We start from the raw sequence: 13,220 nt of genomic DNA, 5'->3' as shown, positions 1-13,220 counted from the left end.
TGAAGGCGACACTGTTGGCTGTGCCTGGATTTCCAGAGACTGCAAAGGATCTGGTTTCACTTGGGTCACACAGTGCTGCAGAAGGGGGGCTGGACTCGGAGGCAGGACCCCTGGTCTTGGCTCTTGTAAGCCCTTGCTCTCTCTTTGTGCCTCAGTTTCCCCACCTACAGAACGAGCAGGGTTAATGATTTCCAAGGGCCTTTCTGACTCTGTCATTCTGGGAGTCTTCTCTGCTGTCATTTCAGTGTCTGGCAAAGACATGGATAATTATGCAAGTGAAACAGGAAGTAGGATGAGCTCTTCTAGTGAATGGGACTCCTGCTGCTTGCTAATTATGCTTTAATCGGGGTACAGTGCATACTCCCACACTGTCTGTTAAGGCGAGGTGCAGGTAATTCATCCAGCAGAGCATTTCAGGTCTGGGAACAAACCTAGCTAGATTCAGCTCCTTCCTTTGGTTCTCAGGGACGGATGTTTATTTCTCAAATACTTGCAGAGTGAATTTAGGAAACCAGGAAGTCCAAAGTTTGATCCAACCCCTTCCTTTCCCCCTCCCTTTCTCAAACATTTTGAGACAAGTACTATCACAGATTACCTTGTGGTATTTACGTTCTAGCTGGGGGCGGGGGGAGACAGAGAGTTAAAAATAGAGCATATTCTGGGGTGCCTGCAGTGCTCACAGGTACCTTTTCTTGGAATTTCCCTACACAGAGACCCTGCTGGAAGGCAAGGCTAGGCACCATATTTATACTACGTCCCCTCCCTGTGTTCAGTTGGTTGGTGGGAAACCCAATTCTTTCTCAAGACTTGAACCAAGATATGTAGTAACTAATCAGCTGGTGGTGGGCTCTGCTGTCTCCTGTGATGATCCAGGGGCAAAAAGAGAAAGGTGGTTGGAAGTGAGAGAAGCAGAGGTAAGCAAGTCCATGGGGCTTCTGAGAACCAGAAGGAAGTTTGGCTTCTATAACTGCAGTTTCTATTCCCTGATTCCCTCTAATTTTGTTCCCATGCTCATGAGTTTGCCTGTTAGAGCCTCACCTTGCGGTCCTTTCCCTTGAGCTAGCAAGAATGGATTTCTGTTTCTTACAACCCTTGTTCCCACAGCAGGCTGTGGCTGAGAGTAGTAGGGATGCCCCTCATTTATTTTGGTGTCTCCCTGGCACAAAGCATTGAGCTTTGCCCTTAGCAGCCATTCAACACATGTTTGTTGGATTTAATTGAACTCCCTCCCACCCTCTGCCTGCTTTGTACATGGCCAGGTATGAACTGAACCAGTAGGAAGCAGATCTTGATTTAGTCCAAAGTCAATCTGGGAAAAAATACTGTAGTGGGATTAACATAAACCTATAAATAATAATTAAATAAACCTATGAAATAAAACTTTAGTGGAATTAAAATGCATAACAGGTGTCTTGGAAGGGTATAGATCAGTAGTAGAACACATGCTTAGCATGCATGAGGTCGTGGGTTCAATCCCCAGTACCTCCATCAAAAAAAAAATGCATTACTCAATACACTCAATAAGAGCTCTCCCTCTCCCCAAACATTTGCTCAGTTCCTACTTACTCTTTTCAGGTGGAACAGTAACTATTTGCCAATAGTCCATTTGGGCATATACACACTTTCATGCATTCGTTTATTTAACAATAATTTAAGAACCTCCTATGTGCCATTCACTTATTCCTTTGAACTAACCTAACATATTAAGCTGTAAACATATCCTCATTTTCCTCTTGATTTGTGGGGTCCAGAGCTTCATTAAGTTCACATTCCCAAAACCGAAGAAGAGAGGTCTTACGAACCAGCTAGGATGAAATCAGTGGGGAAGAACAGCTGCTAAATCAAGTCAACCAACCACCTTAAATCAACCCAACGCTCCAGTCTTGTGTGGGCAGGCTCATTTAGAACAACAGCCAAGACAGTGATGGAAAGACAACCCCCACAGGGGCTCAAAACCACACTCCAGGTGTACACACCTGGAGTGCCACCTGTTGAAAATCCACTGGGTCAGTACAGAAGTGCTGGAAATGAGAACAGGTGTCTCAGTTTACCTGTGGGAATGTAAAACCTTATCAACTCCTGCTACAGAGATGAGGCCTGACCCCAACACCACATCACACGATGGCAGCCCTTTTCTGGACAGGGAGATCAGACTCTAGTGCCCATTTTGCCAAACTGCTCTCGCTCATGTGCAACTGCAGATGAAAAGTGCTGACATTGCTTCTTTCTGACATTGCTTTTTAATTATGGCCATCAATAAATCATTCTATCCTTGAACAAGGTTTGAGAATGGCCCTAAGGCAGAGGCACGAATTCTCAGGAACGAGGCCAACAGGGAACGGCATTCTTGCTCCCCACCTCTCCCTTTCATCTGCTGTCAGAAGCAGAAATGTTCTCTCTTCAAGAAGCTGGAGAAAAAAAAAAAAAAGAAGAAGCTGGAAGCAGAGGGCTACACCTGCATTCCATCTGGGAACCCTATTAACACACAGTTTTACCCTTGGCCTGCCTTCCTGGCCACTGTCACAGAGACAGGATCTGTCCTCTCTTCTGCATTTTTTTCTCACTTCATTTTTCCCCTTACTGGGGTAGTGGCCTGAATAGTGCCCCCTGTCCCTCCCCAAAAATATGTCCATATTTTTATTCTCAGAACCTGCAAGTGTTGCCTTATTTGGAAACAGGGTCTTTACAGACATAATTCAGTGAAGGATTCTGAGCTGAGGAGACTGTCCTGGATTATCTGTGTGGGCTCTAAATCCAAAGATAAATGTCCTTATAAGAGGCAGAAGAGGAGAAGACACAGACAGAAAAGGAGGAAGCAATGTGACCACAGAGGCAGAGTTTGGAGTGATATGGCCACAAGCCCAGGAATGCTGGCAGCTACCAGATGCAGAAGAGGCAAAGAAGACTTCTCCCTTAGAGCCTCCAGAGGGAACACGGCCCAGTGACTCCCTGATTTTGGGCTTCTGGCCTCTAAAGACTTTGTTTATGGTGCTTTGTTAGAGCACACCTGTGCCTTCAGTCTCAAGTGGTTCCAGTGTCTCCTTTCAAAGCCTTGGAATCCAGAGCGGTCATGATTTTTCACTCTGTTGCTCTGGCATTTGGAGCCGACCCTTCTTCTTGTATGATGCGTGGGCCTGCAGCATTGATTGGCATCACCTAGGAGCTTGTTGGAAATGCAGACTCTCAGGCCCCACCCCAGACCCACTGAACCAGAATCTGCATTTTAACCTGACCTCCCCCAGGTGGTTCATATACATGTTCAAATTTATGAAGCACTAGTAGGAGAAACTCTAAGGTGGCAATTAGATCTTTTCTCCACCTGCAAGAATCCTACTAGTTTCTTCATGTCAAATCTGTTAAATATGATGTGGAGATTTTGTAAAAACAAACCAAAGCAAACCCTTAGGTTAGAACTGCATGGTGATGTGTTATGGATACAATGACACAATGTCTGAAATTTGCTTTAAAAGATTCATGATGGAAAGAAGGAAGGAAGAAAGGAGGAAAGAAGGCAATTGGGTGGGGACAAAGGAACAAGACTGCAGCTTGGTGCTGGGTACACAGGGCTTCACCGTGCAATTTTCTCTGCTTTTTCTACATGTTGGAAATTTCCATAATGAAAAGTTAGGAAATGTCCTGGTTTCCCAGCCTTCCTTATTTTCAGTTTTTTTCCCCCATGACTTCATTTTTCTCTCCCCTCTTGGAAATGGCTGGTGTTGGAGGGACATCTGTCATTTGGTTGACAAGGGGAGGGATGCTGCTGGAATCTGGTAGGTAGAGGCCAGGGATGCTGCTAAACACTCTTACAACACACAGGACAGCCCCCCTCCCGCCCTGCTCAAGACAAAGAATGATCTAGCCCCAGACGCCAATAACAGGACACTGAGAAAGCCTGATCTAATCTTGAAGATTATCCAAGTGCATTTGATTACAACATCTATGAGGAATTTTTACTTCTTATAGGTTGATTTTGGGATAGAACATAAGTGACTCCTCATTTGTGCAAATTGTGCCCTCACACCTCTGGGGGGCACCACCTACAAAGTATTCCTGAGAACAACCATCTCAGAATTGTGCACTACACAATCTACACAGCTATAAGAGGTTGTTCTAGTTTTGGGGGTTTCCCTGGGGTCTCTGGAATAGGGAGAGGCTTTATTTCTGGCCACCAGGGGCCCTGAGCATGCCATTGAGTGTCCTTTAAAGAAAGGAGGAAATGTGGAACTGTGAGGCCCTCATTGGCATTATTCTCGACCTTCTTCTTGTTATGGATTGTTTCCTTTTCGCCCCTAGGCCATATCCATTGACTAGATCTAAAATTGTCAGACTGGCTTTTGTCTGAAACATGGTGGTGATAGCTTCTTATTTTCAATCAGTTCCTTGGGGGAGGAAACACACGCTGTCACCATAAGACTTCCTATCCACCCACTATTTGCTTGGTGGGATTTCCTTAGCTTCAGCAGCATAACTTATTCTTGCTGGTCCTTAATCACTTTGCAATAAAAACTGAGATTGCAAAAATGTTCATTGTCATTACCAGTGATGGAGCAGTAAGTACAGGCTTCTGGAGAGAGAGAGGGAACTGGGTGATTTAAACTAGCAGAATGAGCTGCTCGCCCCCAGAGAATGGCTTTCGGCAAGATCTGAGGGGAATTACGACAGAGTTCAGGGATACGGAGGGACAGAGCTGGGAGGTGTGGTCATTGAATCCACCGGGAGCCCGTGCCCTGTGGGAAGCCCCATGGATGGAGTTGGGATTTCTTGGGTCTCAGTACTGGGTCACCAGACTGCAACCCCCTGTCCCTACACCATTGGGCCCAGGCTGGGTGGTAGTCCTTCTTTTGCTCCTCCCTCTGATAACAGTCCCTGATTTTCCACTGGGGACCTGCTAGCACCCCATGAGTGACATGGTTTGTGTGGGGCTTGCCACCCACACCTTGACCTGAGGGTAAGCATGTGGTCCCAGCTTGGGTGCTTAGCATCATTCCATCCCCCTGGCCAGAGAGATTGGTTCTGAGAAGCAGAATGGCACTATGAGAGTCAGTCTTGGGAATTCTGTGTTCACTCTTAGGAAAGAGAAATAGAGAAGCAGAGAGAGAGGTAAAGAGAGACAGATTGATTGTTCTGATGGCATAATTTGAGGATCTGGGATGTAGCTATGCCTGTAGCTATCGATTATGTGTTATAAGATGTCATGGGTTTACTTGTGGTCCTCAAAAAAGGTACGTTGAAGTCCTAAACCCCAGAACCTTAGAATGTGACCTTATTTGGAAATAGGGTCGTTGCAAAGGTGAGGTCATATTGGAGTAGGGTGGACCCCTAATCTGAGTGACTAGTGTCCGTGTAAGAAGATGGCCACGTGGAGGCAGGAACACAGGAAGACCTTCATGGGTTGGACGGAGGGTTAGAGGGATGCACCTACAAGCCAAGGATTGCCAGAGATTACCAGCACACCACAAGAGGCTAAGAAGAGACAAAGGATTCCTACAGCTTTCAGAGGGAGTGTGGCTCTACTGACACCTTAATTTCAAGTTTCGGGCCTCCAGAACCATGAGACAATAAATTTCTGTTGTTTTAAGTCACATAGATTGTGGTACTTTGTTACGGTAACCCTAAGAAATCAATATAGGTACATTCAAATTAATAAGCCTCCTCTTCCTCCTCCTGCTTCTTCAAAATCATCATCATCATCCTTACCTTCACTTAAGCAACAGAAAGAGTCTCATATGGATGGGGTGACACACTGTGATGTGGGGATTCCTGCCTCCATGGTCATTCAGTGCTCCTCTTGCATTGGCCCCTGGGTCTCAGGGGTTAGAGCATAGGTCCCTGGGGCTTTCTAGAGCTCCATGCTGGGGCACCATCACCTGTTACCTTTGCCTTTACACAAAGACTGATGCTAACCCCCTAGTTATCTAAGCCCCATCCAGGAACTGTTTATGGTAGGCGGAATTAAGATGGCCACAAGATTTCTGCCCCAGATATACACGCCTTGTGTAACTCTCTCTTGCACATGGGTGAGACCTGTGACTTGCTTCTAACCAATAGAACATGCAAAAGTTTAAGGGACTTTGCAGATGTAACAAAGGCGCATAATCAGTTGACTCTGAGTTAATTAAAAGGAGTTCTTCCAGGGTGGGCCTGGCCTAATCAAGTATGCCCCTGGCAGAGGCTCAGGAGGAGAGAGACACTCTCCTGCTGGCCTTGAAGAATCCAGCTGCCACGGGTTCTACAGCTTCAAGGAAATGAAGTCTTCTAACAGTTGCATGAGCTTGGGAGAGGACCCTGAGCTTCAGAAGAGATGCCACCTCAGCTGACACTTTGCAGCCTTGTGAGGAGTAAATTCAGCCATGCTGGGACTCCTGACGTGGAACCTGAGAGATAATAAATGGGTGTTGTTCTAAGCTGCCAAGTTTGTGGTTATTTGTTGCACAGCCATAGAAAACAAATACATCATTACATTTTGGGGGGGGGATTAGGTTTTATTTATTTATTTAATGGAGGTACTGGGGATTGAACCTAGGACCTCGTGCATGCCAGGCACATACTCTACTACCAAGGTAAACCTTCCCCCACTCATCATTCCATTTTAAGAAACTACCAGGTGCTGTGTTCTACGTGTGTGTATGAGTGTGTGTGTGTGTGTGTGTGTGTGTGTGTGTGTGTGTACATGGAGAAAAGGAGTGATGGAAGGTGGGGGATGGAGCCAGGTGGGAAGAAGAAAGCTACCCTGGAGGAAGTGATAGCCCGTCTTATGCAGGAGGGTTGCAGCTTGATCAACATGCAGACCTGCCCAGTGCCCAGCCTTGGGGAGCTGGAGGGAGAACATCACCCCCAAAGCCTGGTCTCGGGACCCTCCATCCTAGACAGAGGCCCCACTTCCACTGTCTTACAGATGATGCTGGGGGGCAAATACTTGGAGGAAAAACACATCCTTTGTAAGGATGCAAAGATTTTCTTATGTGGAGAGATAATGAGATGGAATATTTAGCCAATTTTATTTTAAAAATCCTCTCTCCTTTAGTCTTTCCTTCGTTCAAACAGCCAGGACTTCTGTTTTTCATGCTTCAAGGAGAGGATACCATGGGAAAAAGTGGGGAAAGCAGAGACTTCTTCTGGCTTTGAGGTTTCACCAGCTCAACCCCTTCTGGAGGAGTTGAGGGGCAGAGAAAAGTTTGGGTGGGGACACAGGGGACTAAGAACAAACCTTCCCTGCCTGATTCCCTGAGCTGTCAGAGAAAGGAAACAAAGAGACAGAAGGATCCCCAAGAAAGTGGGTGGAGCTCCAGAGAGAAGGAAGCAACCCCCCCAAAAGATCTGTGGAATTTGGGAGCAGAAGAGACAGGAGCCTGATCTGTGCATCAAGCACTGGAAAGGTGGCAAGACCCTGGAGACACATAAGTGTGTAGTTGGCAATTGTCCACACCGCCTGGCCCAACAGAGATGCTCAAACAATATTCGTCAAACAAAAGGGTGACTGCATCATAAGCCCTCTAAAAAACTCTTGGGGAAGACTTTCTGCACCAGCATCGGGAAAGCTGAGGAGGGTCATGTGATCCTGGCTCTGGGGTGAGGACTCAGATTCTGCTCACCTGACAGCCCCCAGGCAAGAGGAGGCCCTGCTGCCCAGATGTGGACCTGGGGGGCCCAGGGTTCTGACCTGACCAGCCAAGTTGGCTAAATGTTATGCCTGGGGCATGGTCTCTCCCTGCTGGGCTCCCTGCCTGGGACCACCTGGCTCCTGGCCCTTTGGACTCTGTCTAAAAAGCTTGGAGGGGTGGTTACATGGCTCCTCAGACCTGAGCCCTTATGGGAGCTGCCGCTTTATGCAGCTGAGCTGAGAAGCAGTACAGCAGCACGCGTCTCCTCACTTCTTTCCCCGAGTTAACTTGCCCTGAGGTGTTCACGAGACTCTAGTTAATTAGTCACTGGGCCAAGGGAGCCCCCTTTATCATACTTCTTGTCAAGCCTACCCCCTGGAATCTGAAGAGGTCTTTGGGTGCCGGCAGCACTGATTTTTATCCATTATTTTTTCTATTATGAATGATGCTTTTCCACACTGGAATCAGACAGAGGTCGGCTTGAGCCCAGCTCATGAAGACAAATGCTGGTAGTTTTTCTGGGTCCGAGGTGGCTTCTGTGTCATTAATACAACATATTCAGGATACCGCCCATTGCCTGGAAGCTCTGAGGATGTGCAGCATTCAAAGATACTTAATCAGAAGGAAAGACACCGGAGGGCTGTAGGCACATTAGAGGACTGTCTGGAGCTGTCCAGGGCTGAGTTCAAATCTCTGTGTGGGGCTTTGGGACAAATTTGCACTTTTATGGGCCTCGGGTATCTCACTTGTTTTGACTCCTTATCACTGTTACAAGAGTCAAAGGATATGACAATCGTGGTACCTGCTGAACATTTTTGTAAGCCAGGTAGTGATTCAGCCACCCAAGACAGGGGTTTCAGCTGGGGGCCAGTTTGTCCCTCAGTGGGCATTAAGCCATGTCTGGAGATGTTCTTGGTGGTCATAGTGGGAGGAGGGGGCACTCTTGGCACCTAGTAGGTGGAGGCCAGGCATGCTACTCAACATCCCACAGTGCACAGGATGGCGCCCACCACTGAGAACCATCTGATCCCTAATGTCAATAGTGCTGAGGCTGTGAGACCTGTTTTAAAGCAGTGAATGTTCACCAGCTCAATAAATGGCAAGTTGGTTATAAATAAGAGGGGCAGGGGAATATGTTTTTTTCCACAAGAGGTAAATTAAAAAGATTATTTTTTGTATATAAATTTTGTTATTTATAGGCAATACGTCCACACAGTCCAAGACCTAAAAGGTACATGGGATGTATAGTGCAAAGTCTCCCTTCCACTCCATCCCCTTCCTGGAGGAACCAGTGTCACCAATTTCTTGTTTATTTATTTAGAAGTCCTCTATGCATCTATAAGCAATTGTATGCACATATATATATATATACACACATATTATATACACATGTACATCACATGCATATGTATACGTATGTTACACATATTCTTTGCATCTTGTTTTTGTCACTTAATCCATCTTCTTGAGGATAACTTCCTACTGGGCACAAAGAGCTTCCTCAGTTTTTCTTTTAAAGGTGACAGTATGGATGGTCAGATTGTTTCTATTTTCTCTTGTTACAAACACTAATGCAATGAAAATTTTATATGTACATTATTTTCTACTAAGCAAATATGTAACTGTAGGATAAAGTCCTACAAGTGGATTTGCCAGATAAGAAAGTTTGTGTGTTCATAATTATATGGGATGACACCAAATTACCTTCCATTGAATTGATATCCGTTTCCATTCCCTACTGGCAATGAGCGTAGGAGAGGAGTTGGGGGTGATTTTGTAATTAAAAAAATTTGCTCTCACTGTTTATATCTTCTCATCAAGTGCCTTCTGGGAATAAGTAAAAGGTGAGCATGGCTTACAATATTTTGTGCCCATTGTATTCTCAGCATTCAGGGACCCAGAATCTGCCCTTGGGAGATCTTTTAAGTGTTATGAAGTTAATGCCGTTGGGAAGTGTCGTTTGTTTTCTCCAGAAAAGGGCTCTTTAGTTCTTGCTTCCTGGTGCTATTAGTCCCCGAATGACTTGCCTCTCAGAGAGTTTACATGTAGAAAATCTCTCTCAGCACATCTCCCTCTGAATGGTTGCTCAGCTTTGTGTTTTAAGTTTCTGATTCAAGGGCCCCTTTGAGAGTCTGGTGGAAGTGATGAAATCCTCTCCCTGCAAAAAGGCACCAGCAGTTTGCCTATCGTGTCAGAGGTTCCTGGAGCTGCCTTCAGACGCCAGTGAGTGGCTCTCTGGGTTGGGGTAAGGCTTATGTTGCCAGCACCCTCCCTGTCACTTGAGGGAGGGTCTGCAGATTCCTGGCTCAGAAGTGGGCAGAACCAGCTCCATGTGACAAAGCCTGGGTTGGTCCCAAGCCTGGTTCCAAGCCTGGCTTCTTCCTTCCCACTCCCTGGCTGAGTGACTGGTCAGTTACTCAGCCTTGCTGAGCCTTGGTTTTCTCATCTGTGGAATGGGGACAACACTTGCTTTGCAGTATTATGCTGGAGAGAACGGAGGCAAAGCATTGGCATGGAGCCTGGCCTCAGGCTCACGTTGGAGAAATGGAAGCTACTGTTAGTCTTATTGTAATGAAATCCTTTGCATCCCGATGGCTTTCTTCTCTGCCTCTCTTTTAGATTGGACTCTCTTTATTTGCTTAGTGGTGACTGGGATTCTGGAACAGTTACATTCCTTCCTGCCACAGAGACCTCGTACATGCTGTTCCCTCCACTTGGAACATTTTTCCTTCCTCTGGACTCCTAAGGTCTCTTTCACTTGCAGGTCATCTGCCTCTTCTTCAGAGAGCACTTGCCTGCCTCTCCGACTTCAAGTCAGTTTGCCCTTGCTGTCTTCTCCCAGAGAAGCTCTCCCTTTTTTGTGCCTCTCTTACTTGTAATGACATCTATTAGCATGTTTGCTTGTCCAGCATCTGTCCCCCTTGTTGGACTACAAGCTCCGGGTGAGCTGGGGGGCCAGCTTGGGCAAAGGCCCTGAGGCAGGTGGGGGCTGGCTGGAGGCACAGGCTGTGGGGAACTTTTGGGCCACCAAAAGATAAAATTTCTCTTCAAAGAGCACTGGTGTCGTTCCAACTTGCCAGTATTAGGTAGGGGAGTGACCTGGTCTAATTGAGTTCTATAAACATTAATGTCTTATTATTTTTATAAAATTCTTTAAATTTTTTACTTTTAAGAAAGATCACTGGCCACGGTGTGAAAGGCAGGGTGAAGGGTGGGTGGGCGTGGACATCTGGGAGATTCCTTAGGAGGCTGCAGCCGTGGTCCTCATTCTGTCTGCAGGCTGGGGCTCCATAGCCCTTGGGTTCTAGAAACAGCCCTGCACATCCCTGGATATTCTAAGCTAGTGCTTCTTCTAGGGGGTGACCCCAAGTGGCATGGGCTGCTTCCCCAGAGCCGACTGAGAATTGGCTCTGTTTCAGGGAACGAGGGATGCTGGGCTCTTGCTGGCATAGCGGGCTGGCTGAGGGGTGGAGCTTACCCGAGATGGTAGTGAAGTGGGATGGGGAAGTCATTGTCACGAAGGGTGGTGTGAGATACTTGGCCTTCACGCCCTCCTGGGCCAGGTGGTCCATGTTGGGGGTGTCCACGTCCTGATCATAGTCCCAGCGGAACCCATCGAAGGAGATTAACAGCAACTTGTGGAAGCTCTTCCTCCCTGGGATGGGATGGCAGCTGGCCCAGCCCAGCAGGACGGGCAGCAGCAGCGTGAGGGCCCCAGGCCCCATCATGTCACCAGAGCCTCCCACGCTCACATCGCTGAGTTCACAGCCCGCTCCCATTTTCTCCCTTTTTTATCTATGGTTGGGCAAAGTCCAAATTGATAATTCTGCCCTAGCTCTGTTGTGGATCAGAACACCAGGAGCGAAGCAAGATGGTGTGTTCGACATGATGGAGAGGTTCTAGAGACAGATGGTGGTGGTGGTTGCGCAAGACTGTGAATGCACTAATGCTACTGAACTGTGTACATTAAAATGGTAAAAAGTGGGGGGGGGCAGATATAGCCCAGTGGTAGAGTGCATGCTTAGCATGCATGAGGTCCTGGGTTCAATCCCAGTACCTCCACTGAAAAAAAAAAACCAACAACTTAATTACCTCCCCTCCCTTTCCCTAAAAAGACAAATGAAAAAACACAACGATAAAAAATGCTAAATATTACGTATACTTTATGACAATAACAAAAGGCAAACCGTGTGAATATTTTGGACTTTTATACGAATTCCACTGTTGTGAACATTTGGAGAGCAAATTATGTTGGTGCTTTCCTTTGCTTAATATAGCCTGTTTTTATAAGGAGAACAAATTACTGTTCATTATGAATATGAAAACAGCCACCATGGATTGATTGCCCATGAGGACTGGGACTTGCATATACAACATCTATTCTCTCTCATTCGATATTTTTTAAAATCCTACAAAGGTTGTTAGTTGAAAATTCCCCATAAGAATAAAAAAATTATTGTGATCAAATGCACATAAGATAAAACATACCATTTAAACCATTTGAAAGTGGACGGTTTCAGTGACATTTAGCACATTCACAGTGCTGTGCAAACATTGTCACTATCTATTTTCAGAATATTTTAATCACCTAAAAAGGAGACCATTAGCAGTCACTCCTCCTTCCTTCCTCCCTCAGTTCTCAGCAACCACTAATCTGCTTTCCGTCTGTTTGATTTACTTATTCTGGATTTTTCATTTAAGTGGAATCATACAATATCTGGCCCTTTGTGTCTGGCTTCTTTTACTGAGCATAATGTTTTCAAGGTTCATTCACATTGTAGCAGGTGTCAGTGCTTCATTCTATCGTATGGATGGACCACATTTTATATGTCCATTCACTGCCTAATGGACATTTGGGTTGTTTCCACATTTTGGCTATTGTGAATAATGTTGCTGTGAACATTTGTGTGTGAGCTTTTGTTTGAATACCCTCTGCTTTCCATTTAATTTTTACAACGTATCTTTTACTTTGTAGCTGAAAAACAGCTCAGAGAGGCTATGGAACCACTCCAAGTTCACACAGTGGAAGTGAGGCCAGGACTATAGTTTCAATACTTGGCTACATGCTTGCTGAGCACAGGGGGTTAAATTCCTCAAGGGAACAAATTGCTTTGAACAGGCTTAAGCATCTACCCATCTACCCCACATTTATTGAGCACATACTATGTGCTAGGTGTCAGAGACACAGAAGTATAGATGCAGTTTGCCCATGAGTTTGCTCAGAGTCCAGGGGACAGGCAGACAAATAAAAGGTGACATGTGATGGAAAGGCCCTGCCAGAGGTGCATGTGGGAAGAAATGTGGGAACACAAGAAGAAGGTCCTAACCAGAAGCCAGGCAGGGGAGGGCTCCCTGGAGAAGGTGGTGCTAGACTTTTGCAGGCTGGGAGGAATTAGCCTGTTGGAAGCATCACTTAGCTGCTCTTTGGATATGAAAACAGTCTCCTAACAGATCTGTCTGTGGTTGCTTCCTACGGGTACATGGATGACATTTACCTTCACAGCTTTAGAAATATCTGTGAATTGTGTAAAGATGTCACCAATGGGTTTTCCAGTGACAAGAGTTGACAATCTACCCAGGTTTTCAGGTGAAGTTTTTGGAAGGTTTTTATCTTGATGT

General features: G+C 46.1%; 1 protein-coding gene across 1 annotated transcript in view; it reads right to left on the bottom strand.

Annotated features, from left to right (window-relative positions):
- LOC105098455 (ectonucleotide pyrophosphatase/phosphodiesterase family member 7) overlaps nt 1-11,380 on the bottom strand; it is a 32,249-nt gene extending 20,869 nt beyond the window's left edge. Inside the window, exon 1 of the mRNA XM_031471190.2 lies at nt 11,080-11,380. Coding sequence (XP_031327050.1) covers nt 11,080-11,380 — 301 coding nt within the window. The remainder of the gene's footprint in view (nt 1-11,079) is intronic.
- Between the last annotated feature and the right edge of the window lie 1,840 nt (nt 11,381-13,220).

This window comes from Camelus dromedarius, chromosome 24, assembly GCF_036321535.1.
Source record: "Camelus dromedarius isolate mCamDro1 chromosome 24, mCamDro1.pat, whole genome shotgun sequence".
NCBI classification, from domain to species: Eukaryota; Metazoa; Chordata; class Mammalia; order Artiodactyla; family Camelidae; genus Camelus; species Camelus dromedarius.
Note: the sequence above shows the minus strand (reverse complement) of the source record. Positions and strands in the feature narration are given on the sequence as shown.